The sequence below is a fragment of the Lepidochelys kempii genome, chromosome 13 (assembly GCF_965140285.1).
Source record: "Lepidochelys kempii isolate rLepKem1 chromosome 13, rLepKem1.hap1, whole genome shotgun sequence".
NCBI classification, from domain to species: Eukaryota; Metazoa; Chordata; order Testudines; family Cheloniidae; genus Lepidochelys; species Lepidochelys kempii.
Window position 1 is genome coordinate 33,289,657 of NC_136392.1, and position 25,536 is coordinate 33,315,192.

The 25,536-nt window shown below is 44.1% G+C and overlaps 1 protein-coding gene and 1 pseudogene across 1 annotated transcript; both read left to right on the forward strand.

Annotated features, from left to right (window-relative positions):
• Nucleotides 1-44: 44 nt before the first annotated feature.
• Nucleotides 45-2,247, forward strand: LOC140897203 (olfactory receptor 6Y1-like; annotated as a pseudogene).
• A 17,083-nt stretch (nucleotides 2,248-19,330) lies between these two features.
• Nucleotides 19,331-20,263, forward strand: LOC140897010 (olfactory receptor 9S13). Its single transcript, XM_073309263.1, has one exon. It carries the CDS (start codon nucleotides 19,331-19,333, stop codon nucleotides 20,261-20,263), a length of 933 nt encoding a protein of 310 aa, XP_073165364.1.
• Nucleotides 20,264-25,536: the final 5,273 nt, after the last annotated feature.

The window sequence follows — 25,536 nt, forward strand, 5'->3', positions numbered from 1 at the left end:
GTCTCACACACACACACACTGAACCCACAAAGGTGACCGAGGTGATGGCACACTATCTGGAGTCAGGTAGTGAAGTTTCTAGATCTGGCTCAATCCTATGAATCTTTGAATCTCTGAGACAGGACTCAGGGGGGCACCAGGCAGGGTCAGATCATGCACCCCTTTGCACATCAATGCAAAATTTGAGAGCGCAGCATGCTGGGTTCTCTGTACATCCTTGCAACATGACCAACATTTCCCTCCCTTTCCATTTCTTTGTTTTTTGTTCTTTTGTCTTTTTTTCACCCCTTATTTTTGAAAGAAAAAAAAATCAATTATATATAACTCCTTGAGAAGCCTTTCTAACTCCTTTAGGCTCCTCTGAGATAGACAGATAGATAGATAGATAGATAATCAAAGGAGCCCAAAGGACTTGTATATATAAAGTTTGTATATGTAAAGAGAGCCCCGCATGGGAGTTAGGCAGCTGAACATCTGTCTTCCCCTGGTTTGTGAATCGCTCTAGGGCTTCAGTGGGAGATAAGGGGGAGGGATAGCTCAGTGGTTTGAGCATTGGCCTGCTAAACCCAGGGTTGTGAGTTCAATCCTTGAGGGGGCCATTTAGGGATCTAGGGCAAAAATTGGGGATTGGTCCTGCTTTGAGCAGGGGGTTGGACTAGATGACCTCCTGAGGTCCCTTCCAACCCTGATGGTCTATGATTCTAAGTGCCCGGATACCTAGAATGAGGCAGCAGTGTGCATGGCCAGAGGTAGATACATCAGCACCCAGGGAATTTGTACTGCAAAAGCTCAGGTGCTGAGTGCATTTAGGCACCTACTGGGTGCAGTGGGAGTTTTGTGAATTGCACTGTAGCCTAAAACTAGGATTTTGGCACCCAAACCCAGATTGAGGCACCTAAATATGCACTTTAGGTGCACTTTAGGTGCTTAATTCATTTGTGAATCTAGGCCTTGGGTGCTTGACTTTCAATGAAACTTTGGCTCCTATGGGACAGATTTGCAAAGGCCTTTAAGTATGTAAAGAAGCAGATAGATGCTTAGTGGTGTTTTCAAAAGCACCTTGTTGCCTAACTCCCATTGAAATCCCACTGTGTTAGGTGCTGTACAAACACAGAACAAAAAGATGGTCTCTGGCATGAAGAATCTACAATATGAGTCCCTCTTGTCTATTCAAATTCTAAAAGTCTTTGGTACAGCGACTGTTCTCATACAAATGTCTGTACAGAGTCCTGCACAATGGGGCCCTGCTCTTGGGTTGGGCTGCTTGTTGCTACTATCAAGCAAATAATGAACAGCCATGGATCTAGACTGATCGGAATCTGGCTAATCATGATTAAATTAATCACAGGTGGAGAAGGAAGGTACTGCATGTAAGGAATAGATGAAGGAAATTAAACCAATGTCAGCCACTTCATCCTACTAGGATTCCCCACTTCTGCTGAGCTGTATCTGCTCCTCTTCTCCGTCTTCTTCCTGGCCTATTTGCTAACGTTGATGGAAAACATCATCATCATCCTTGTGACAGTCATTGTGCCCAAGATGCTGGCAGATTTCATGACCCAGGATAAACGCATTTCCTTCCAAGAGTGCACGGCACAGCTGTATTTCTTTGTGACTTTTGTGTGCACTGAGTACATCCTCTTGGCTGCCATGGCCTATGACCGTTAGTTAGCCATATGCAATCCTTTGCAGTACCCATCCATCATGAGCAATAGGTTCTGCACCCAGCTGGCTGCAAGCTGCTGGCTTTGTGGCTTGATCACCGCTGCCATCAAGCTCAGCTTCATTGCCCAGCTCAGGTTCTGCAGCATTGACACCATCAACCACTACTTCTATGACATCTCTCCCCTATTGAACATCTCCTGCACTGACTCATCCCTGGCCGAGCTGGTGGACTTCATCTTGGCCCTGATGGTCATCATGGTGCCTCTGTGCATTGTGGTCACCTCGTACATCTGCATCCTGTTCACTGTGCTCAAGATCCCCTTGTTGTAGGGCAGGCAAAAGGCCTTCTCTACCTGCGGCTCCCACCTGGCAGTGGTGGTCTAGTTCTACTCCACCACCCTCTTCACCTATGCCCAACCCAAGGCCATGTACGCTTACAACTCCAACAAGCTGGTGTCAGTGCTTTACACTGTGGTGGTGCCGCTCCTGAACCCCCTCATCTACAGCCTTAGGAACAAAGAGGTCAGGGATGCCCTAAGGAAGGCAAAGCTTGGCACAAGGAGCACTGGGGAACGTAGTTAAAGACTGCTGGAGAAGAGGGTTACTGATGAGTCTCGGATGGATGGCATGCTACACTAGGAACAAGTAAACCTGTGTTCTTATCCTATATCTAGGTGAAATTGGGCAAGCCACGCTGCTGGGGAAGGATGGGCTTGTGGGTAAGACAGTGGGCTGTTGCTAAGCAGATTTCTGTTCAATTCTTCTCTCTGCCTCACACCTTGAATTCAGGGAGATTTGGGTCCCGAGCTCTAGCAGGCCTTTTCAAAAATCCCAACCTAGGTTCCCAGCTCCCTCTGAATATCAATGAGTAGCTAGCTTCTTTTGTCATCTTTCAAAATCTCAGCCTAAGTTTACTCAAAAGTTTACCAAAAGTTTTTGGCCATGCTGGGGCAGCGTTTGGGACCACAAGGCCATTTTTCTCCCCTGAAATTTGTGTTGGAAGTATATTGATTCTGGTACTGCTGAGCATGGAGAGCAAACCAACCATTAATACACAGCCATGTCTCTCTTGTCCACATATATATGTATACCCCAACCCATTGTCTCTGGGCTTTACTACCTTTACACACATCCCACCTGTTCTGTCTCTCTACTCCTCCCTCTGCTGACTTCTCCACCATTCTATCCCTATTCCGGGATCCCCCATTCAAAAATTTCCTATCCTATTGGAGTACACCTCAATTCTTGTCCTCCTTCTAACCCCCCAGTGCTGTCTCTGTTCACCAGTCCTTTGCTCTTCTCATTATCATTTGCCTCCCCCCACAATCTTCTGAAGTACAGGGGTGTTGTGACTTCTCAGCACTCAGGCTGGTCAAAAATTTTCCACAAAAGTGTGTTGTGATAGAAAATTGGTGTTTTGACTAAACAATTTTTTTCACAATGCCTACATTCTGTGGAAAAAATAAATTTTTCATTAAAAAAACCACAAATGCTTGAAAAAAACAACTTATTGAAAATATTTTTGGTAGTCATAGAATATCAGGGTGGGAAGGGACCTCAGGAGGTCATCTAGTGCAACCCTTTGCACAAAGCAGGGCCAATCCCTAATTTTTGCCCCAGAGCCCTAAATGCCCCCCCAAAGATTGAGCTCACAACCCTGGGTTTAGGAGACCAATGCTCAAATCATTGAGCTATCTCTCCCCCTCACAGGAGTTTAGTTCAGTTTCTTCACATCCCCATTGTCCTCTTTAGGTTGCTCTCATCAACCAAACTACATCTCCCATAATGCACCACAAGTGGGGACTCACATGATGCAACTACTTCCTATGTCCATGACAGGAAACTATGTTAGGTGTAGTCCAATCAGGGAGCTTGTACTTAGAGGTGTTTAATGCATGAGGCAATTGAACTGCAACTGCAATGTGGCACTATGGTTGCATTTGAAAACTGAAATTGATTTTCAATATTTTCCCCAAAAGACAAACTTTTCTGTGGAAAACTTAGATGAAATTAATTTTTATCATTGAAAAATTCCCATATTCTGATGAGTTCTACTCAGTAACAAAAAAGTCTGAAAAAGCAGGCCCATGGTGTCTGCAGTCATCCTCTCGTAACCCAAGGAACCAACAATTTATGAACAGGTTGATCTAACCCCCTCTGTTCTTCAAATTCACATCTATAGAATGGCAAAGATCCTACAGTTAGCTATGGCATCAAAGAAAGGACCAGCCGTAAGATGCAGGATGGCTGGATACAGTTGGGACAGTGGGTTCTTCCATTGTTGAAACTGTCTTTGAAGCATGACTTATTTGTGCATTAATTATTAGAAAATAAATTGAATTACTTTTATTTTGAGTCCATGCTAAGAGGATGCTCAGGTAATGACAGAAGCTGGTCTTAAGGGCGAGCAGAAATGTAATGAACAAGTGCAACACACCCAGTATATTTTTTTCTGAGAGAAGAAAGATGGTCTTGATTTACTGGAACAGATCTCAGGATAGGGGGCGTCAATTCTCAGAGACAGGGATTTTTAAAATTGCCCAAGGAAATTAGGGACCCAGGGAGGTATTTTTCGAATGCCAGTGGGACTTGTGCTCCTAAGTCACTTAGGCATTTTAAAAAAAATAATTCCATCCCAATTTCCATTGGTTCTCAATGGTATTTGGGTACCTAATTCTCTTTTTTGCATTTAAAATCTCCACCGAAGTCCTTTGTAGATCCCAACTAAATGTCTCTATGCCTCAGTTCTCTATCTGTCAAACAGGAATAATAACAATTCCTTCACCTACCCTGTTTATTAGAAATGCAAACTCTTTGAGGCATGGATAACCTATCACTGTGTGGCTGTGCAGTGCTGAGAGCAATGGGGCTCTAATCTCACATTGAGTCTATTGGAGCTATGGTACTGGAATAATAAATCTTTCTTTGTCAACTTAATAAAAATGCCTTTGGTCATGACCTCTAACAGCAATTACAGTTATCAATATGGAACAAATAATCAAAATCAGTGCTAAAACACTTCTCATAAAATGCTTGCAGGATCCTAGGGGCTGGGCCACAGAGAAAATAACAGCCTACTACTCTGCCACCAGATAGATTTCCTCCTTTAGTTCAAGTGTCAAATGGCTGTGCTTTATGCCTGATGATCCACAGTTCCAACTTTACTGAAGATGGTGAGGGAGGAGTTATTACATTGAGCTCCTGCACCAGACTTAGACTAGAGAAAAATATCTGGTCAAGAATTTTCCATTTAAATTGTTTGCCAATGGAAAATTGGATTTTCAACTAAACAACATTTTCTCAAACAGTTCTGATAGTTGTAGTTTGGGTGCCCTATGCTGTTATTTTCCACTATGGGCTGGGGTCTCTGGCCAGAATACATCTCCTATGGTGCATGCTCACTCCATACAACAAGGAAAAAAGCTGGTGCATCATTGGAGATGTAGTCCAGCCAGAGATTGCAGCTCCAAGAGAAACAGGGGTGCATAAGGCATTGAAACTACCATGATGCTCCACGGCCCCATTTTGAATATTTTGCTTTTTTGATATTTCACAAAAAAATCATTTTTGTCAAAATTTCCCAGGGAGGCGGGGACAACACCCAACAGGGTACTGCACAGTAGAACGTCTGCAGTCCGCCTTGTCCTATTCCTGTTGCAATGAATGGAAGCTGTAACAATGGGAGTGGGTTGGAGCCCTAGTCAATCAACAAAGTTACGGGACTTTTCATCCACCAAAACTACTCAAGCCAGAGCCTCTCCTTGGGAGAAGCCAAACTTACAAGATAAATCTGTTGGATCATGTATGTGAGCTGGAGCTAAAGAAAGGAAGGATGATCCAGTGGTTAGTGTCTGTGCTGGGGCTGGTTCAAGGCCCTCTTCTGCTACAGGCTTCCTGTGTCACTTAGGGTCAGATTTGTAAAGGTATTAAGGTATTTGAGGGGGAGGGATAGCTCAGTGGTTTGAGCATTGGCCTGCTAAATTCAGGGTTGTGAGTTCAATCCTTGAGGGGGCCATTTGGGGATCTGGGCCAAAAATGGGGGATTGTTTCTCCTTTGAGCAGGGGGTTGGACTAGATGATCTCCTGAGGTCCCTTCCCACCTTGATATTCTATGTGTCTAAAGATGCTGACAAGAATCTAGTGAGATTTTCAGAAGCACATACTTACGTAACTCCTGGTGACTTTAAGTTGATTTTAGTGTGCATTAGGCACCTCTCTGCATCAGTAGGCATCTTAATCCCTTTTTAAATCTGGCCTAAGTGACAGAGGAAGTCTATGACAGAGTAGGGACCCAAACCTAGGTGTCCAAAGTCCAAGTCGAGAGACCTAACCATGGACACATCCTGCCACTCAAACAGTTGTTTACAAAACATTCTGAAATTTAGCAGTCAGTGAGCAAATTCTCCAGTGGGATCTATTCTTTCTATTGCACCAGCCAGGGATTTCTCCCTCTCCCTGCCCCGAATTTCCCCAACACACACCCCCCCTCCCAGTTTTGTGAACTAGTTATGTGCAGTGTTGCCTGTTTAGTGACTGTTTGGAAATTTGAATTGAAATTGAAACATTAATACACACTTTAAAAGCATATACAGTGTATGATAAAATACCTGTATCTAAAAAAGTATAATAGATTTTAAAAGTATAAACATAGACTAGCTTCCTTATACAGCTGTTGTTTTTATGACCATGTCAGTGCATTCATTTTGGTGATGTTGACCAACCTAATAATTTCAAATTATGATTTGTAAACAAAGTCTAAATGAGATCTCCCTGACAGCTATAGTGATGAGGTAGGGGCTGTGGGGAAAGGCTTCAGGACCAGATTGCATTTACATTCACACCTAATCTACCTAGGTATCCAGCAAGCAGAACTGCATTGCCCAAGTGATAGATTTTGGCTGAGGTTGGGTTACAAATCACTTGAATTCAGGGGGAGGGTGGGTAATGAAATGTTGTTCTTATTGTATGAGTAAAGGGCAGTAGAACTGTACTTAGCCTGTGCTGATTGAGGGCACCAAGAGAGAGGGCGGGCACAGGTGTTTTGCTTGATGGTCTGCCCAAGTCACAAGTACTATTTGACCTGCCCCTCTCCACTGTTGAAGACAGAGCTGATTAGGCTCCATAGATAGTCTTTTGTTTTGTTTAGTGACCACTACAGCTGAAATCAGGTCTCAGGGCTCAGACCTGCTGTGGGGCAGTGTTTCTGTGGCAGAGACGGCCCAGCCTGCCCTAGCAGTGAGGTTCCCCCACTGAGAGCTCGGCTGAAATCACTGAGAGCTGGTGGAACCTCAAGAGACCAACTCACAGAGGTCACAGTGGCAGGTGGCAGCAGAAGGTGACGGCGCAGGGCCATTGGCAACAGAGCGATGGAGTGAACAGGGGCACAACGAACAGCAGTGGCCAAAGCGAACAGTGAGCAGCTGGAGGAACGAGCAAGGCGCCTTCTTGCCCCCCACCTCGGAGGTGAACTCATGTGAAAGCAGCTCTGAACTCTGAGTCTCCACTGACCAAGGACAACACCGGTGAGTGTTCAGGAGGCTGTTAAGAATGCTGGAGACACAACACAGTTCATGCGAACACACATGGCCGTGGCATCCTACGTTCTATTTAAGCAAGAGATACCGCACGCTACAAACTGGAGGCCAATGTTTAGTGCATTGTCACTTGTTCATCCTGAAGTTGAACACTGGTTCTGAACAAGACCAGCAAATGCTCGCTATCTTTCTGCAAGAAACTCAACTGACTGGCTAGACACATGTGATACAACAGTGAAAGACTCAACAGTTGAAAACGTGAAGAACTCTCTCACCATAAAAAATTTGCATACATGGCTGATGAATGCACCGATGCAAATGGGCATCAAGTATTAAGTCATTGTGTACATTATCTTGATGTCCGTGGTAGGCCAGTAGATGCATTTCTAGATGTTTAAGTTATAGAAGACACATCGGCTGCATCTGTGACAACACATCTTAGAAGAGTTAAATGCTTGTCAGCTGGACCCCAAACAGATGGCTGCTTGTGCATTTGATGGAGCTGCAAACTTCTCTAGAAGACATGGTGGAGTACAAGCTTTGCTCAGAGAAAAGTGTAACCCTAATCTCTCCTATACACACTGCAGAGGCCATCTACTCCAACTAGCGCTAGTACGAGCTGCAGACTCTTCAAAAGACATTAAAAAAGCTATAAATTTAATGTCTTCATTATATTCTTTTTTCAGTAAGAGTCCAAAAAGACTGAATATCTTAGAAAATAAAGTAGATACACTGGGACTGAAGTTCAAATTAGACCAACCTGGGAAAACCCTCTGGTTTTTTCATGAGCGATCCTTGGTTGTTGTCTTAAAATTACTCCAGCTGTTATTACTGGCTTTGGAAAGTATTTATCAAGATGGGACGGATCTAAGTAGTGAGGCTGGTGGATTACTTTTGCTACTATGTTCAGAGAAGACTATTGCCATTCTCTCCCTTGTAAGTCTACTGTTGAAACCACTTGGATCATTAAACAATGCCATCCAGGCATCTGCTACAACAGTAGTAGATCTTTGTCCAGCAATAGAAGCTACATTTGGATCAATCAGAGAGCTATCCATTGAAAAAGTACTGGAAGAAGCAAAGACTTCAGTCCAGAAGTTGAGTAATGAAGGCATTTATATTGAATCCTTAAGTGAAGAGGACAATAAGTGTTTAAGACAACTGAAAAAGTACACAGACTTGATTCTTAAAAATCTACAACAGCGACTTATAGATTCTACTAAACCTCTACGTAGCTTTTACGGATCCCTGTCCTGTAAAACACCAACAGTTGAGTGGAGTTAGGCACTACCAGCAATGGGACTGCCATAGGCTCAGGACAGAATAGAGAATTTGAACACACAGTGGAATATCATACGACGAATGAATGAAGATTTGACTTTAACTTCTTTTTTACCATCACTAGTGGCTTGACCCAATCTTTGTGCTATGTTTCCTGGGATCAAAGAAGTAGGAATTCATCTCTTGTTACTCCCAGTCACAACAGCTACAGTTGACCATTCTTTTGCCTCAATTGAATAGAATGTTGTGTTCTGAAAGAAGTCGCCTTCTGCCTGATCATGTGAATGATCTAATGAGCATATCAATTGAAGGAATGGTAGTATCGGACACACGAGAAGCCACCAAATATGAATGTATTGCATTCAAGAAGTTCATTAACAGAGTTGTGCAAAATTGTAACAAGAAACCAAAAAGGATGAAGATGTAGTGCTTCATAGAAGGCTTGAGTAGCCAACTTTAATTTTTGTGATGATTTTAAAACATGAGTTAAATCTAATTAAATGGTCATGAAATATTTTTCAGTTTTTACTATGGTGCCATAGACCCACCTTCACCCTCACGGTCTCACCCCTCATCGGCCCTGACCTCCCCGCCCTGTAAATTCAAACACCCCCCCTAATTTCAATTCCTGGTGAAAACACTAAGAGCAATTCTTATTATTTTAGTTCTTAAAAAGATTGCAACCTTATCCACATGTGGAAAACAAAGTTAATTGACTGCTTAAAGAATGTGTCCTAAGGGAAAAGGAAAGTCACTTTAAAAAGCAGACCAAGGATGAGTTAACGAAACACACAGTGTTACTCATTCAATGTATGCAGATGAAAAACTCATATTTTTTTCTCTTCTGAAAGAAATCAGTGAAATCAAGGAAGCACTTTCATCATTACTTTCCTTCCATAAGACTTCTGGATGTTTCAAAGGTCAGGGTTTCATGTTTTTATTTTTTCTTTATCACATTTCTGAAGATCCACTTTTTTTGAATGAAATAAACCCAAAGGATTATCTGTTAATCTCTGTGGACGTGGATATATCTGAAGAGTGAGTAATTCTATTATCATCTGACCGTGTCATGTTTCCAACAGCTACCCTGATTTGTTTTCAGTGACAAAATATTAGTCCTTCTTGGGCGGGAAGACAAGTAAGTTAGAAAAGGCAGAGAGTTCATTTAAAATAATTACTAGTTTATAATGGGGGAAAAGAGAGAGAGAAACTGGCTCTGTGGTGGAGTCAGATGATTAGACAGAAGTACACATGATATCTGATTCTGTTGTCTCCTAAGCCAGCTTTACAACATAGCTGTACTTTGACCATTCTCGGGATACACTAGAATAACATTGGAGTGAGTGAGAGCAGAATCAGTCCTGCTGATGCCAATGGAGGTACTCCTGATTTACATCAGGGTGGGGGAGAGGAGAAAACTATTGAGCTCAACACATATTTTCATATTCTATTCTATTATTTTCTATTCTATTCTACATAGTTTTTATACTGCACTCCCCATGCTAGTATCCAAGCACTTTCTAGTAGAGCATTAAGCAGTGTGACTTCACATCTATTCCTGATTTACACTGGTCTCAGCAAAAGTAAAATTTGGACCCCTTTTCTCCTCTTTCAAGTGAGGGTTAAGGAAGTGATCTTTGGACATGAATTGGGCAAACAGTTTTCTACTTAGAACACAAATTGGCTTGGATTGGTTTGGGCTGAACTCTTGTGATGTGAAAGCCTGAGTTTTTTGCCACCATGAAGGGTGAAACTGTCATGAGATTGGCTATTGTAAAAATGTAGGGCTTAGTTGTTACCTAACGGATTCCCACCTAACGCCCCCAAAATTTTAAATACTTAAGTTTTCACATCTATCTATCTATCTATCTATCTCACACATTTTTCCTCTGTTTTCCCTTTCTAATCTCTTTCTCTACTTCTGCTCACTTTGATCTTTTTTCTCACTATTTTTATAATACATATACTTATAATATATCTATTTAGGTCTGTGACGTTATTAACTTGAACTGGGACCATATAGAATATTGTTGCATCCAAGGTCCTGTAGTGACAACAAATCTTGTATAGAGGGGGTCAAATAAGGTGTCTAAGACAAGGTTATGGTTTGCTGGCTATGATTATGCTATCATAGAATCATAGAATATCAGGGTTGGAAGGGACCTCAGGAGATCATCTAGTCCAACCCCCTGCTCAAAGCAGGACCAATCCCCAACTAAATCATCCCAGCCAGGGCTTTGTCAAGCCTGACCTTAAGAACTTCTAAGGAAGGAGATTCAACCACCTCCCTAGGTAAAGGATTCCAGTGCTTCACCACCCTCCTAGTGAAAAAGTTTTTCCTAATATCCAACCTAAACCTCCCCCACTGCAACTTGAGACCATTACTCCTTGTTCTGTCATCTGCTACCACTGAGAACAGTCTAGATCCATCCTCTTTGGAACCCCCTTTCAGGTAGTTGAAAGCAGCTATCAAATCCCCCCTCATACTTCTCTTCCACACACTAAACAATCCCAGTTCCCTCAGCCTCTCCTCATAAATCATGTGTTCCAGTCCCCTAATCATTTTTGTTGTCCTCCGCTGGACGTTTTCCAAATTTTTCACATCCTTCTTGTAATTTGGGGCCCAAAACTGGACACAGTACTCCAGATGAAGCCTCACGAATGTCAAATAGAGGGGAACGATCACTCCCTCGATCTGCTGGAAGTGCCCCTACTTATAGATCCCAAATTGCCAGTGGCCTTCTTGGCAACAAGGGCATACTGTTGACTCATATCCAGCTTCTTGTCCACTGTAACCCCTAGGTCCTTTTCTGCAGAACTGCTGCTGAACCACGGTCCCTAGTCTGTAGTGGTGCATGGGATTCTTGCGTCCTAAGTGCAGGACTCTACACTTGTCCTTGTTGAACCTCATCAGACTTCTTTTGGCCCAATCCTCTAATTTGTCTAGGGTCCTCGGTATCCTATCCCTACCCTCCAGTGTATCTACCTCTCCTCCCAGTTTAGGGTCATCTGCAAACTTGCTGAAGGTGCAATCCACGCCATCCTCCAGATCATTAATGAAGATATTGAACAAAACCGGCCCCAGGACCGACCCTTGGGGCACTCCACTTGATACCGGCTGCCAACTAGACATGGAGCCTTTGATCACTACCCGTTGAGCCCGACAATCTAGCCAGCTTTCTATCCACCTTATAATCCATTTCTATCTATATGCATGTATCATTTTTGTATTTAAAGTTATAAGTATTGGCTCTATACTGTCTGTAGTTCAAACTTGTGCTCTGCTTCTGGGTGACACCCCAGACAAGTTGGTGTCAGCTCTGCATAGCCTGCTTGATGGCCCATTAAGGACCATCAGCTATACAACTGACCCATTGAGAGAAGGCAGACACGCCTTGTGACTCAGCAAGGTATGCGGGGACATGCCTATGGACAGAACTCTGAGGTTTTTCCGGGCCATGTGAGGGACAGCTTGTCTTTGGAACAAAGAAAGAAAGACCACATGGCAAGAGAATATAAAAAGCTGCTGCAGCTCCTCCATCTGGTCTTCAGTCCTACTTCGTACATCTGGAGGAACCTTGGCACATTGAAGCTTTGAACCAGGGACTGAAAGACCCATCCCAGATGTGGATGTACTCCAGAGACTTGATTTGAACCTGCAGTTTATTCTATCACTGCTGCAAGCCTGAACCAAGAACTTTGCCGTTACTGTATGTAATTGATTCCGTTTAACCAATTTTTGCTCTCATCTCTAGCTTTTCCTTTTATGAATAAACCTTTAGATTTTAGATTCTAAAGGATTGGCAACAGAGTGATTTGTGGGTAAGATCTGCCTTTTATATTGACCTGGGTCTGGGGCTTGGTCCTTTGGGATCGAGAGAACCTTTTTTCTTTTACTGGGGTATTGGTTTTCATAACCATTCATCCCCGTAACAAGTGGCACTGGTGGAGATACTGGGAAACTGGAGTATCTAAGGGAATTGCTTGTGTGACTTGTGGTTAGCCAGTGGGGTGAGACCAAAGTCTGCTCTGTTTGGTTGTTTTGGTTTGCCTTAGAGGTGGAAAAACCCGAGCTTTGGGTTGTAACTGCCCTGCTTTAAGCAGTTTATCCTGAATTGGCACTCTCAGTTGGGTCTTGCCAGAACCAGCATCGTTACAGTGGCATAGTTTTGCTTGGATCCACAGAACCAGGTCAATTAAACTTTGGGTCAGAACCCCATGCTATCCAAATTTGAATTTTGATATTGAGATATTGAATTTTGGTATTGGTTAAAAAGCAGTTGCAATGGGTGAGCAAAAGAACATAGGAGAGCCTTGACAAAAAAGCCCTGAACGTTTTGTGTTCAGAAAAGGGGATAAGCTTTAGAAAGAAAGTTACAAATTAAGAACTGAGAGACCTGTTAATGGCCAGTGATCAGAAGGCTGGAGCACAGCCCTTACCTGATACTACAGAAGCAATGAAACTGCAAGCCCTGAGAGACGGCCTGCAGTTGGAACATGAACAAAAACTGGCAGAAATTCGAATGAGAGAGAAGCAAGCCTTGGCCCAGCTGGAGAAGGAGGCTGATGAAAGGAAGGAAAGGGCTCGCAAGCAGTGCCTGGAGCAGCTGGCTGCTAAGAAGGGGGTTTGCCAGATGCAATAAAAAACTACCAGACTTCAGCTCCAAGTCAAAAAAGCAATGGAAAAACAGCAGAAATTGTATTCTCTTGAAAGTCCAATATATAACAATGTTGGTATGTTGTATAACTCTGAGGAGTTGTCTGGGTGTAACCAAATGTACCCCAACACTGCCACCTTTTACGTAAATACTGTTACTGTGAGTTCAGTAGAGGGTGACTCCATAAATTGTGCCAATGCTATGTATGGAAGTGGTAGTGGAAACTTCATAAAGAGTGTAAAAGTTAATGGTAAAAGTTGGTTAGGGCAAATTATGGCTTCTAACATCACTCTTGTTAAAGCAGATCTTGTCAAAGAGGAAGATTACTTACCAAATCAGAGTGTGACTGTTGTAGTCCTCTATGAGTTTACTGTAAGCGTGTCTTTAGCCAAAATCTACCTTGAATGGAATGGTACTAAACATGAAATTATAGCTGGTGTAAGGAAGTTATTGCCTAAGGATCTTTTGATTGGGGAAAACCTTTGTTCAGTCCAGGTAACCGGTCACAAGAAAGGAATGATCTTAAACCTGTGTCTATTATGGGCAATTATTTGCTTGGGGAGGGTTTCTCCAAATGTTTGTCTGTGAATGAAGTTTCTGAATGTCTGTCTAATGTCTCAGAAGTGAATCTGGAATTAGATCAAGCACAGAAAGAACTCATAGGTCAGGAAAATGTTTCTCAGGAGCAGACTGAATTGGATAGTCAGGTTAAAGCCCTAATTGAGGAAGGAAAGGGTAGATTTTTAATGGGTGATGGATTGTTGGCTAGTACAGCTTCTAACAGTGAACATGGAAAAGGTAACTGTGATTTGCTGGAAGTAGCTCAGTGTCGTGAAGAGAGCAGCAGTTTATCTGTGGGGAGTGGCAATGTGCCTGGTAAGGAAAGTTTGGATGAGCCTAGGCAGCCTTGTGAGCTGAAGGCTTTGTCTAGTCAGCAGTTTGGGAAGGTGAGGATAGTGGAAGATGAGTGTCCCTATACCTTATCTGTTACTTGTGTGGAGAATTGTGACAGTGAAGGAAATGTGCCTGTGTCTGTCAGGGGTATTGACTTGCCTATGGAGGGAGCTACCCCAGTCTCCAAGCAGTTGTCTGTGAACAGCCCTGTGTGTTGGGACAAGGGAAATGAAATCCAAAGCTGTGTGTCTGGTAAAGTAGAATGTGTCTATGCCTCTTTTTTGTCTGTGGAGCAGACAGAAGGTGCCTTTCAGCCTGTGATGGTTGAGGATAGTGCAGTTGTCTCAGAGTTGGTTCTGGATTCAACTAAAGCCCAGGAAGGGAATGGTCCTAAGTTTGTGTCTGCTAGGGAGAATGGCACTGTAACTAGGTTGCATCCAGTTAGTGTCATGGCAAAATCCCAGAGACCAAACAATTCTGGTGCTTGTATTTTGCCTGTTGCTAATGTGTGGCTGGGAAAGGGTGTTGCAACTCTGTCTAATCAGGGTGATACCCTAGCCAGGGCACAAGGAGAGCAGAAAGGTGATTTAATTGTGTTACCTACTGATGGTGTGGAAACTTGTAGCAAGAAGGAAAAGATTCCTGAACTTGTGTGTGGCAAAGGGAAGGGGAATGCTTCTAACCTTTTAACTAGGAAGTCTATAAGTTTACCTGAAAGGGGATTGAGTAGGAATCTGCCTGATGGGCCAGAGGTGATTCTGGATGTAAGTGAGAGCCAGAAAGAGTCTGTTGTTGCTCAGGGAAGTGTTCCTTTAGAGCAAGCCTTAGGTGAAGAAGGTAAAGGCAGAATTTCTGTGAGGGGTGAATTGCTGCTTAGAAAAGCTCCTGGGGAAAGGAATCCTCATCATAGTCTTTGCAAGCAGTTTACTGCAACTAAAGGCTGTGAAAGTGATTTAACCAAGAAAGTTTCAGTTCCTAACAGCCAGAAATTTTCTGTGGTGAATGGATCCACTGACTTTCCTGTTGAAAGATCCAGTGTGGTTAGCTTTGAGAAGGTCTCAGATGGAGTGAAAGCTGTTAAGAAAGTTGAATGGTCCTATAAGCAAGTGGCTGTGTTTGGCCAGCTTGTTGGGGAGACAAGGTTGTTGAGAGAAGAATGTCTCCACGCTGATTTTGTAAGTGAACAGACTGTGTCTCAGGTTCTGAGTGAAGACTGGGTAGCTGAGTCTGCAGAGCAGAACAGCTGTGCAGTTAATCTCTCGAGAATGCTGGGGATGGCAGGTATACTCTCATCTCTAGACACTGTGCATATGACTTGTATTCTCTCAGTGAACTTCACATCTGATTTCATGTGGAAGCGCAGGTTGGTAAGGGAAGGACAACAGAACTTTGAGTCTAGCTTGTTAGTGAAAATGGATGGTATCTCTCTAAGACAGAGTCCAGCCTTGGAATTCTTAGCAGTGAAGCATCTGAACACTGGTGAATAGGCTCCTGTCTGTTTGAATGCAAATTACCTGACTGACTGGGAGAAGAAAGACTTGCTAATAGCCCTTAGCAGAGAGAGCACACCCAATCAGCCAGTGAATTCTGTTAAGCAAGGGAAATCAGGGTTTGATCCTTCAGGACAAGGAGGAAACAGAGACATTAATTTTGCAATGGAAGCCACAGGCTGACCCTAAAAGGCCCAAACCCCAATGGTATTGACCCAGAGGTGTGGCAAGACAAACATAATTGTAGATGGACACTTGTAATGAATTTGTTGCTATTGCTCATGGTAATTTTTGTGACTAATGTGTTGCTGTTACCAAAAACTGTAAAAATGTACAATGTGCATAATCTTGGAAAATGTTAAAAGGAATACATGAGAACACAATTTATGTTAAAAGGCCTTGTTATACTGATGTTTCAGTTAATGCCTGTAAACAATTGTAAAGGTACCTTCCCCACTCTGAACTCTAGGGTACAGATGTGGGGACCTGCACAAAAGACCCCCTAAGCTTATTCTTACTTAGGTACAAACTTTGCCTTGTCCTTGAACTGTATGCTGCCACCACCAAGCGTTTTAAACAAAGAACAGGGAAAGAGACCACTTGGAGATGTCGTCCCCCAAAACATCCCCCCAAGCCCTACACCCCCTTTTCTGGGGAAGGCTTGATAATAAGATACTCACCAACTGGTACAGGTGAACACAGACCCAAACCCTTGGATCTTAAGAACAATGAACAATCAATCAGGTTCTTAAAAGAAGAATTTTATTTAAAGAAAAGGTAAAAGAATCACCTCTGTAAAATCAGGATGGTAAATACTTTACAGGGTAATCAGATTCAAAACATGGAGAATCCCTCTAGGCAAAACCTTAAGTTACAAAAAGACACAAAACCAGGACTATACATTCCCTCCAGCACAACGAATTTTACAAGCCATTAAACAAAAGAAAATCTAAGACATTTTCTAGCTAGATTACTTACTAACTTTACGGGAGTGATAAGGCTTCTATTCCTGGTCTGTTCCCGGCAAAAGCATCACACAGACAGACAGAACACTTTGTTCCCTCCCGTTCCAGATTTGAAAGTATCTTGTTCCCTCATTGGTCATTTTGGGTCAGGTGCCAGCAAGGTTACCTTAGCTTCTTAACCCTTTACAGGTGAAAGGGTTTTGTCTCTGGCCAGGAGGGATTTTATAGCACTGTATACAGAAAGGTGGTTACCCTTCCCTTTATATTTATGACAGCAGTATTAAAACTTTTCACAGGGGAAAAGACATTCCAAACCTGATGTGCTGTATGACAAGGGAAACTGAGGCACACTACCATATTGCTTTCATGGCTAAAGGCCAAGATTCCTATACTATGGACAACATTAATATCTACATTGATTTGATGTTAACTGGGTTCCAAACATTTGCCAGAGCTTGTATACGTAAAGTAGCTTTAGCTTTAGCTCTTGGCAAGATCACATGAGACATACAGGAACCATGCTGCAAGAGCAGATCCAATCCCCTTTTGTTCTAACAAAGTTTTTCCTTGAGTTTGTAAAGAGATTCAGTTATGTTATTGAACATGACTTTGATAAACCATTTCTGTTATAAAACAATACTTGCTGTAGTAAGACAGAACCAAGGAGGGAAGCTCTTGGGATTCAGTCAGTGATGTTTGTGTCATCCCTTCCTCCATCAATTTTGTTTTGGGGGTGTGACGTTATTGACTTGAACTGGGACCATATAGAACATTGTTGCAACCAAGATCCTGTAATGGCACCAAATCTTGCATAGAGGGGGTCAAATAAGGTGTCTAAGACAAGGATACGGTTTGCTGGTTATGATTATGCTATCTATATGCATGTATAATTTTTGTATTTAAAGATATAAGTATTGGCTCTATACTGTCTGTAGTTCAAACTTGTGCTCTGCTTCTGGGTGACACCCCAGACAAGTTGGTGTCAGCTCTGCCTAGCCTGCTTGATGGCCCATTAAGGACCATCAGCTAAACATCTGACCCATTGAGAGAAGGCCGACACGCCTTGTGACTCAGCAAGGTATGCGGGGACATGCCTATGGACAGAACTCCAAGGTTTTTCCGGGCCATGTGATGGACAGCTTGTCTTTGGAACAAAGAAAGAAAGACAACAAAAACACTAACCCAGAAACCCATCCTTGCAACAAAGCCCAATGCCAACTCTGTCCACATACTTATTCAAGTGACACCATCACAGGAACTAATCACATTAGCCACACCATCAGGGACCCGTTCACTTACCCATCTACCAATGTGATATATGCCATCATGTGCAAGCAATGCCCCTCTGCCATGTACATTGGCCAAACCGGACAATCTCTACGCAAAAGAATAAATGGACACAAATCTGACATCAGGAATCATAAAATTCAAAAACCGGTAGGAGAACACTTCAACCACTCCGGCCACTCAGTAAAAGATTTAAGGGTGGCAATTTTGCAACAGAAAAGCTTAAAAAATAGACTCCAATGAGAAACTGCTGAGCTTGAATTTATATGCAAACTAGATACCATTAACTTGGGTTTGAATAGAGACTGGGAGTGGCTGGGTCATTGCACATATTGAATCTATTTCCTTAAGTTAAGTATCCTCACACCTTCTTGTCAACTGTCCAAATGGGCCATCTTGATTATCACTACAAAAGGTTTTTTTTCCTCCTCCTGAAAATAGCTCATCTTAACTAATTAGCCTCTCACAGTTTGTATGGTAACTTCCAATTTATCTGTATGTATATATACATCTTCTTACTATCTGTTCCATTCTATGCATCCAATGAAGTGAGCTGTAGCCCACAAAAGCTTATGGCTCTAATAAATTTGTTAGTCTCTTTTTAGAAAAAGCTGCTGCAGCTCCTCCATCTGATCGTCAATCCTGCTTCATACCTCTGGGGGAACTTTGCGACACTGAAGCTTTGAACCAAGGACAGAAAGACCCCTCCCAGCTGTGGATGTGCTCCAGAGACTTGATTTGAACCTGCAGTTTATTCTATCACTGCTGCAAGCCTGAACCAAGAACTTTGCCGTTACTGTATATAATTGATTCCATTTAACCAATTCTTGCTCTCGTCTACATCTTTTCCTTTTATGAATAAACCTTTAGATTTTAGATTCTAAAGGATTGGCAACAGAGTAATTTGTGGGTAAGATCTGCTTTGTATATTGTCCTGGGTCTGGGGCTTTTTCCTTTGGGATCAAGAGAACCTTTTTTCTTTTACTGGGGTATTGGTTTTCATAACCATTCATCCCCATAACAAGTGGCACTGGTGGAGATATTGGGAAACTGGAGTGTCCAAGGGAATTGCTTGTGTGACTTGTGGTTAGCCAGTGGGGTGAGACCAAAGTCTGCTCTGTTTGGTTGTTTTGGTTTGCCTTAGAGGTGGAAAAAACCCAGCCTTGGGCTGTAACTGTCCTGCTTTAAGCAGTTGGTCCTGAATTGCACTCTCAGTTTGGTCCCGCCAGAACCAGCATTGTTACAAGGTCTACATTTTTATTACAATTTTCCTGGCTTGTTAAAGTTCTCTCATTCATTCTCAACCTTCTTTCAACTTTCAGGACCAGTCTATTTCCAACATGATAAACTACACATGTTGATGTTTGCTTATAATGAAGAAGAATGATACCTGTTGCAAGCAAGCGTGATTCTTACGTATTGTCTTCTCTGTCCCATATCCAGAGTTGTGATGGATCATTCCACGGCATGTGTTCACTGACACGTATACCAATGTGGTGATTGGAGCTCATTGAGGGAACAACTGTCTCTTCTTTCCTCCATATACAAAAAGAACCATGGAAAACCACACCACAGTGGCTGAGTTCATCCTCGTAGGGTTCGGAGGCCATCCCGAACTGCAAGTCTTCCTCTCTGTCCTCTTCTTGGTTCTGTACACTGTCACCCTGCTGGGGAATGTCAGCATGATCACCATCATCAGCTCTGACTCCAGGCTCCACACCCCCATGTACTTCTTCCTGAAGAACCTGTCCTTCCTGGACCTCTGCTACTCCTCCGTCATTGCCCCTAAAGCCCTACTGTGCTTCTCAACGGGGCACAGAGCCATCTCCTACAATAGCTGTGCTGCCCAAATGTTCTTCTTCTCTCTCTTTGGGACCACTGAGGCATTCTTCCTAGCCGTGATGGCTTATGACCGCTTCGTCGCCATCTGTAAGCCGCTGCGCTATCCAATCACAATGTCCAAGAGGGCTTGTATTTTCCTGGTGGCGGGCTCCTATCTCTCAGGCTGCCTCAACTGCAGCATCCAGACAGGCTTTACATTCACCTTGTCCTTCTGTGGGCTGGGGAAAATTGACCACTTCTTCTGCGACGTCCCCGCAGTGATGCAAGCCTCCTGCTCTGACACCTTTGCCAGTGAAATGGCAATGCTGGTCGTGTGTGGGTTCATCATAGTGAGCACTGGCCTGGTCGTCCTTATCTCCTATGGCTACATCATTACCACTGTCATGCGGATACCCTCCGCCGAGGGAAGACGCAGAGCCTTCTCCACCTGCACTTCCCACCTGGTGGCTGTGAGCTTGTTCTTTGGGACAGTCTTCTTTATGTATGCCCAGCCTGGGGCCATAACCTCCCCAGGTCAAAGTAAAGTGGTCTCTGTGTTCTACACCATTGTCATTCCCATGCTGAACCCTTTGATCTACAGCCTGAGGAACAAGGAGGTGAAAGAGGCCCTGAGAAGACAACTAAAAAAGAAAGGCTTTTTCCACTGAGTTCCCTGAAGTAGCAAGGCTATTGAAGAGTGGATAGGTATTTGGGACGGATGACAATGGGTGCCAAAGACAGCGGAATTCCAACAAGGCTCTTCCATGGAACAATGGTCTCAGCTGGTGAATATTATGGGGAAAGGCAGGGACTTTCAATTGCCTAAGGAAATTAGGCACCTTACTGAATATCTAACTCCCTTTGACTCCTTTGAAAATCACAGACGAAATGTAAGGGTGATGAATCGGAGGCTAAGTCTATATCCCTTGGAAGGGGAACTCTCTCTAACATGGGGGTGGATGGTTTTGTGGTAAAGATGTTGGACTGTGACTTGGTAAATCTGGGATCTATTTCTAGCTCCCCATGTGAACATGGGCAGGCTGCTTAAGCTGAGATGCTAACAGATTTGAGCACCCAACTCTCATTAACTTTAATAGGATTTTAGTGTCCAAAGTGCTTAGGCAGCTTTGAAAATCTCAACCTTAATCCCACTGTTTCTCAGGTCCTCATCTGTAAAATGTGGATATTGATACTTCGTTTCTCTGGCTCTATCTGTTTACATGCTGACTTTTTTGGGAGCACAGACTTTTTCTGACCATGTATTGTGCAGCATCTGGTAAAATGAGACCCTGAATGTAAGTGGAATCTATAGTCATTGCTAATACGATAACTTTGAACCCTGGAGATGCATTGGCAGGGACAGCTGACAGCCACCCCTATGTGAAGAAAACCAGCCTCTTGATTCTACTTTGCATGGTTGCTTACCCTTTCCTCTGAACATTGTCAAACTGTATGTACTCCTTTCAGTGGATGCTAATGTAAAAGTCTCAGAGAAATAAACTATGGGACTTAGGCTCCCAAGTCACTTAGGGACATATTTTCAAAGGTATTTTGGCACCTAAAGAGGCAGATAGGCACCTGGAGGGACTTTAGTAAGCACCTAAACAGAATTGTATCAAATCAAATGGGACAGAATAGATTATGATGCTTAAGGGAAAAGATCCACAAAATGTCTCTCATTAAGAGGCCCAGTTCAGCTCCACGCGAAGCTGATAGTCATTCCATTGACTTCAGTCAAAACCCCAGATACCCCAGCTGGTGTCAGTTGGAAAAGATCCATTGAGCTCAACTCACTGAAACCCCAGTTGGTGTGAAGCAGTCGTAGCTCCACTGTAGTCAATGAAGCCAGATACCTAGCTGGTGTAAATCATCCCCTTTGCCATCAGTGGGCCAGATATGAAGCTAGTGTAGATCATCACACCTCCATTGAGTCACTGACTTCAGTGGACCTCTGCTGGTTTCCACCAGCCGGACCCCTTGTGTGAGAGTGAGGACCTGATCCCATGTCCTTTGAAGTCAATGGAAGGACTCCCATTGATTTCAATGGCCTTTGGATCAGGCCATGAGATCAGAATCTGTCCCACTATCTCTTGGCTCAGAGAGTAGAGCATGGAGTTGGCACATGTGAGGACAATAGCCAGTGTCAACATTTGGTCAGCAATATGTTCTCCTTCCCATTGGAATCAGCAGTAGAACTCCCATTGATTTCAGTGGCACCATGATTGTGCCCAGTCAGCAAACTGATTATCAAATGTAAAGTCACATGCTCGTAATCCCCCTCCATAAAGTAAAAGACCAATTGTTATCCCCTTAACATTATACCCCTGAACAATATCTTAGTGTCATTGTTAGCAGTTACTGACTTTCACAATCGTGCTGATGAAAATGGATATGCAGCATGCAGAGGGATTTTCAATGGCACCACGGGCCACATTCACAAAGGAATTTAGGCTTCGCACAGCTCAGTGTCATCGCAGCTCAGTTTTAAGTGCCTAGAAAATTACTGGGATTCACAAAGCCTGAGTTAGGTGCCCAGGCTCCCTGTGCAAGGAGCAGAGAGAGCTAGGTGCCTTAGAATGGCATTGACAAAAGTCAGCATGCTAGGTGGGTCCCAGCCAATGGGAGATGCTGATGCTCAGGGGTTCGCTGCCTAAATCCGGGATTGAGGGAGCCCCATATCTGAGTATCCCATAACCCAGGGGTAAGGGCACTCACCTGAGAGGTGGCAGATCCCTGTTCAAATCACTTCTCCCCCTCTGAGCACATTTACCACGTGGGGACCTTCAGGCGAGTTAGGCCCGAATTCCCTTGGTCCGTGCATCACTCTGAGGCTTACGTGTCCAGACATCTAGAGGGAAGCAGTAGTGCATTGGCCACATGAGTGCTGACTCCGTGGGTGCACCAGGGCTCAAGCACCCATGGAAAAAAATAGGGAGTGCTCAGCACCCACCGGCTACAGTGCTTCCGGGCCCCAGGGCTGGCCTCCGATCAGCTGTTCAGCAGGCCCTGGGGTGGCCAGAGGAGCAGTGAGTGGCTGGCGGGAGGCGCTCGGGGGAGGCAGAGAGTCATGAGCAGCAGGCTCACAGGCCGCGGGTGGGGAGTCTCGAGGGAGAGGGCAGAGTAGGGGCAGGAAGAGTCAGAGTGAAGGCAGGGCCTTGGGGGGAAGAGGCGGAGCAGGGCCTCGGGCAGAGCAGCAGTGGAGTACCCACTGGGGGGAAGAAAAGGCCAGTGCCTGTGTCATGCCTAAAAGCAGAAACATAGGCGCCCAGGGAGCTTTTACTGCAAAAACTTAGGTGACAAGTTAGTTTAGGTAGCTACTGGATTCCAGTCCTGGGTTTACAATGGCTGCAGTTGCTCCACGGAGCCAGGCCCATGCTCAGAAGGGGCCCCGGCCTGCTCCGCTTGCACTGCGCCCTGAGACCCCACTGGCTCCCCCCGCCCACTCGCTCCTCTTGGCCTGCCCCCCGCTGCCTCCTCAGCCCTACCCCCTGCTCCTCTCTGCCCCCTGGCCGCACCCCAGTGCACCTCCCGCTCTGGGCAGTCTCTGCTTCCCACCACCTGTGGGGCCCTGCCTGTCTCCCCGGAGCTGAACTGCCTGGGACTGGTGCAGCCTGGCCTGTATCAGCCCAGGGGTGGGGGAATGGGACAGTGCAGGGAGCTTGTGGGGGCAGTGCTGGGCTGTGAGGGGGTAGGGAAGATGTGTATGTTGGGGCACTGGGAACTGGGGGTTCTGTGTTGGGTGCTGGGCAGTTGTGGTGAGGTTTTGGGCAGGGGGGCGCTGGGCAGGGATGGTGTTGTGCAGGGCGCTGTGCATTTGTGGAGAGGTTTGGGGTGGGTGCTGAGCACAGTGGATCTGGGGGGGCTCTAGACATAGGGAGTCAGGAGGATGTTGGGTGGGGGGGGCTTTATGGCATGGCATGGGTCCACTCCCCAAGGGGAAGGGGCATGCTGGCAGCACAAGGCCAGGTGGGCCACTGTGTGTCTGACAACTGCTGGTTTGTAAATAGTGCCCTTGCCCTGGGCTGGGTAGAGCTGGGCTGCCCCTGCCATGCCATGACTCATTGCCCCTGGCTGGCCCCACACTCTGGGGACTGACCTCCCCAGGCCATGCTCCATTGCTCCCATGGGGAACCACAAAAAAGTTTGGCACTGGGCCCACAAAAGGTTCATCCAGCCCTGCTGGGTTTGATAGCAGCTGAGCAGGGATTTTGTGAATCCCAGCGGGTGGGATTTAGGCCCCTAAATTGGCAGTTGGATGCCAAAGTCCCTTTGTGCATCTATTCCATAGGCACCTAACACTGAATGATTACAATGGGTGTTAGGTGCCAAGATACTGTTGAGAATCCCACTAGGTGTCAGAATAAATCTGGCTCAAGAAGACTACTCAAATGAGTAAGGGCCAGATTTTCAATATATTCAAGTGCCTAACTCCCACTGGAATTTAAAATAACTTTAAAATCTGTCCCCGTGTTAAAAGAAAGAAAGTTTCAGCTTTTCCACACAACAATGTAGAGAGGCTGTCATTTACACATTGAAAACAGACAGAATGTATGTCCCTTTATAATTTTATTTTTATGTTTTAAAATTGGTACATTCTGAGACTCATTCACCATATTTACAGGAGACTGATATTCAGTGATTAAGATCCTGGGATTTCCATGGTAAATGATCAGAGTGAGTCTGATACAGCGACCTATAGTCCACCTAAATCTCATCTGAGTTCAAAGAGATTTTATCCTCTAAAAAGCCTGCAGAATTGGGCCATTGTTGTGTCCATTTCACCTCCAAAAGAAACAGGAAGCGGGTTTTGATGTGATTCTTTTACTAAGTTAATGAAACTTTAAATGTGGAGAGAATGGTCTTGACCTTTCCTTCATTTATGCAAGTTTTACAACAATGCAACTACATTGATATCAGTGGAGTTACTCTGGTTTTACAATGAGCAGATGAAAGGAAAATCCATCCCCTTGGCACCAGCAGATTTTCTCTAGACTTACACTTGGGAGAGTGAGAAGAGAATGAGCACCACTGGCTGCAACGGAGTTACTAATGATTTACACCAGGGTGTGTGATAGTGGAACCAAGCCCAGTGGTATAAACGCAGCTACTAGTGATCTATACCAGGATGAGTGAATACTCCTGATTTACATTGATAGGAATGAGATTTGAATCAAAACCACTGACTTTACTGAGGTGTGTTACAGACACAACACAGGAGTATTGCACATAGATGAACCAGTCTAACATAGACTCTATCTGTTTCCATTACCTGATACAGATGTCACATTTTTCACCATTTTCCAACAGCTACCTCACCATGACATCAGAGATACTTCAAGGGCCAGATTCTGAGCAGGCTTAAATCCATGTAGCTCCACTGAAGTCAGATTGGCTAAACCAAATTTATATTACCCAATGATTTGGACTGAGGTAATTCCTATTATCAATATACGGAAATATACAAATAAATATGGAAATACTTTATTGTCACAAATATGTTGTATAGTCAATGATCTGGAATGTTATAGGAGCAGAAGAATTGCCATGCATCATCATCCTATCTCCAGTAGTGCCCAGTGTCAGCTGTTTCAAAGACAACAGTATTATAATCTGAATCATGGAGAAAAATTCTTCCTAAATGAGAGAGTAACAGTTGGTTCATACCCCAAAGCAGGAGGTCCCTATAAACAATGAAGCCATTTTAGAATTCTGCAAATTTATTTGATTACATAATATCCAGTGGTAATGAGTTCCACAGCTTAGATGGCTAGATAGATATTTTGAGGTAGTCCCCTACTCTCCCGTGTTGTCCCCCCCCACCATTCATACACTGATCCCAAATATTCATTAGTTTATAGCTGGAGAAAAATGACAAAGAAAAGCAATTACATATTTTGTCAGAAATTTGTATTTCTTCTTGTTGTTTTTTTGTTCACATTTC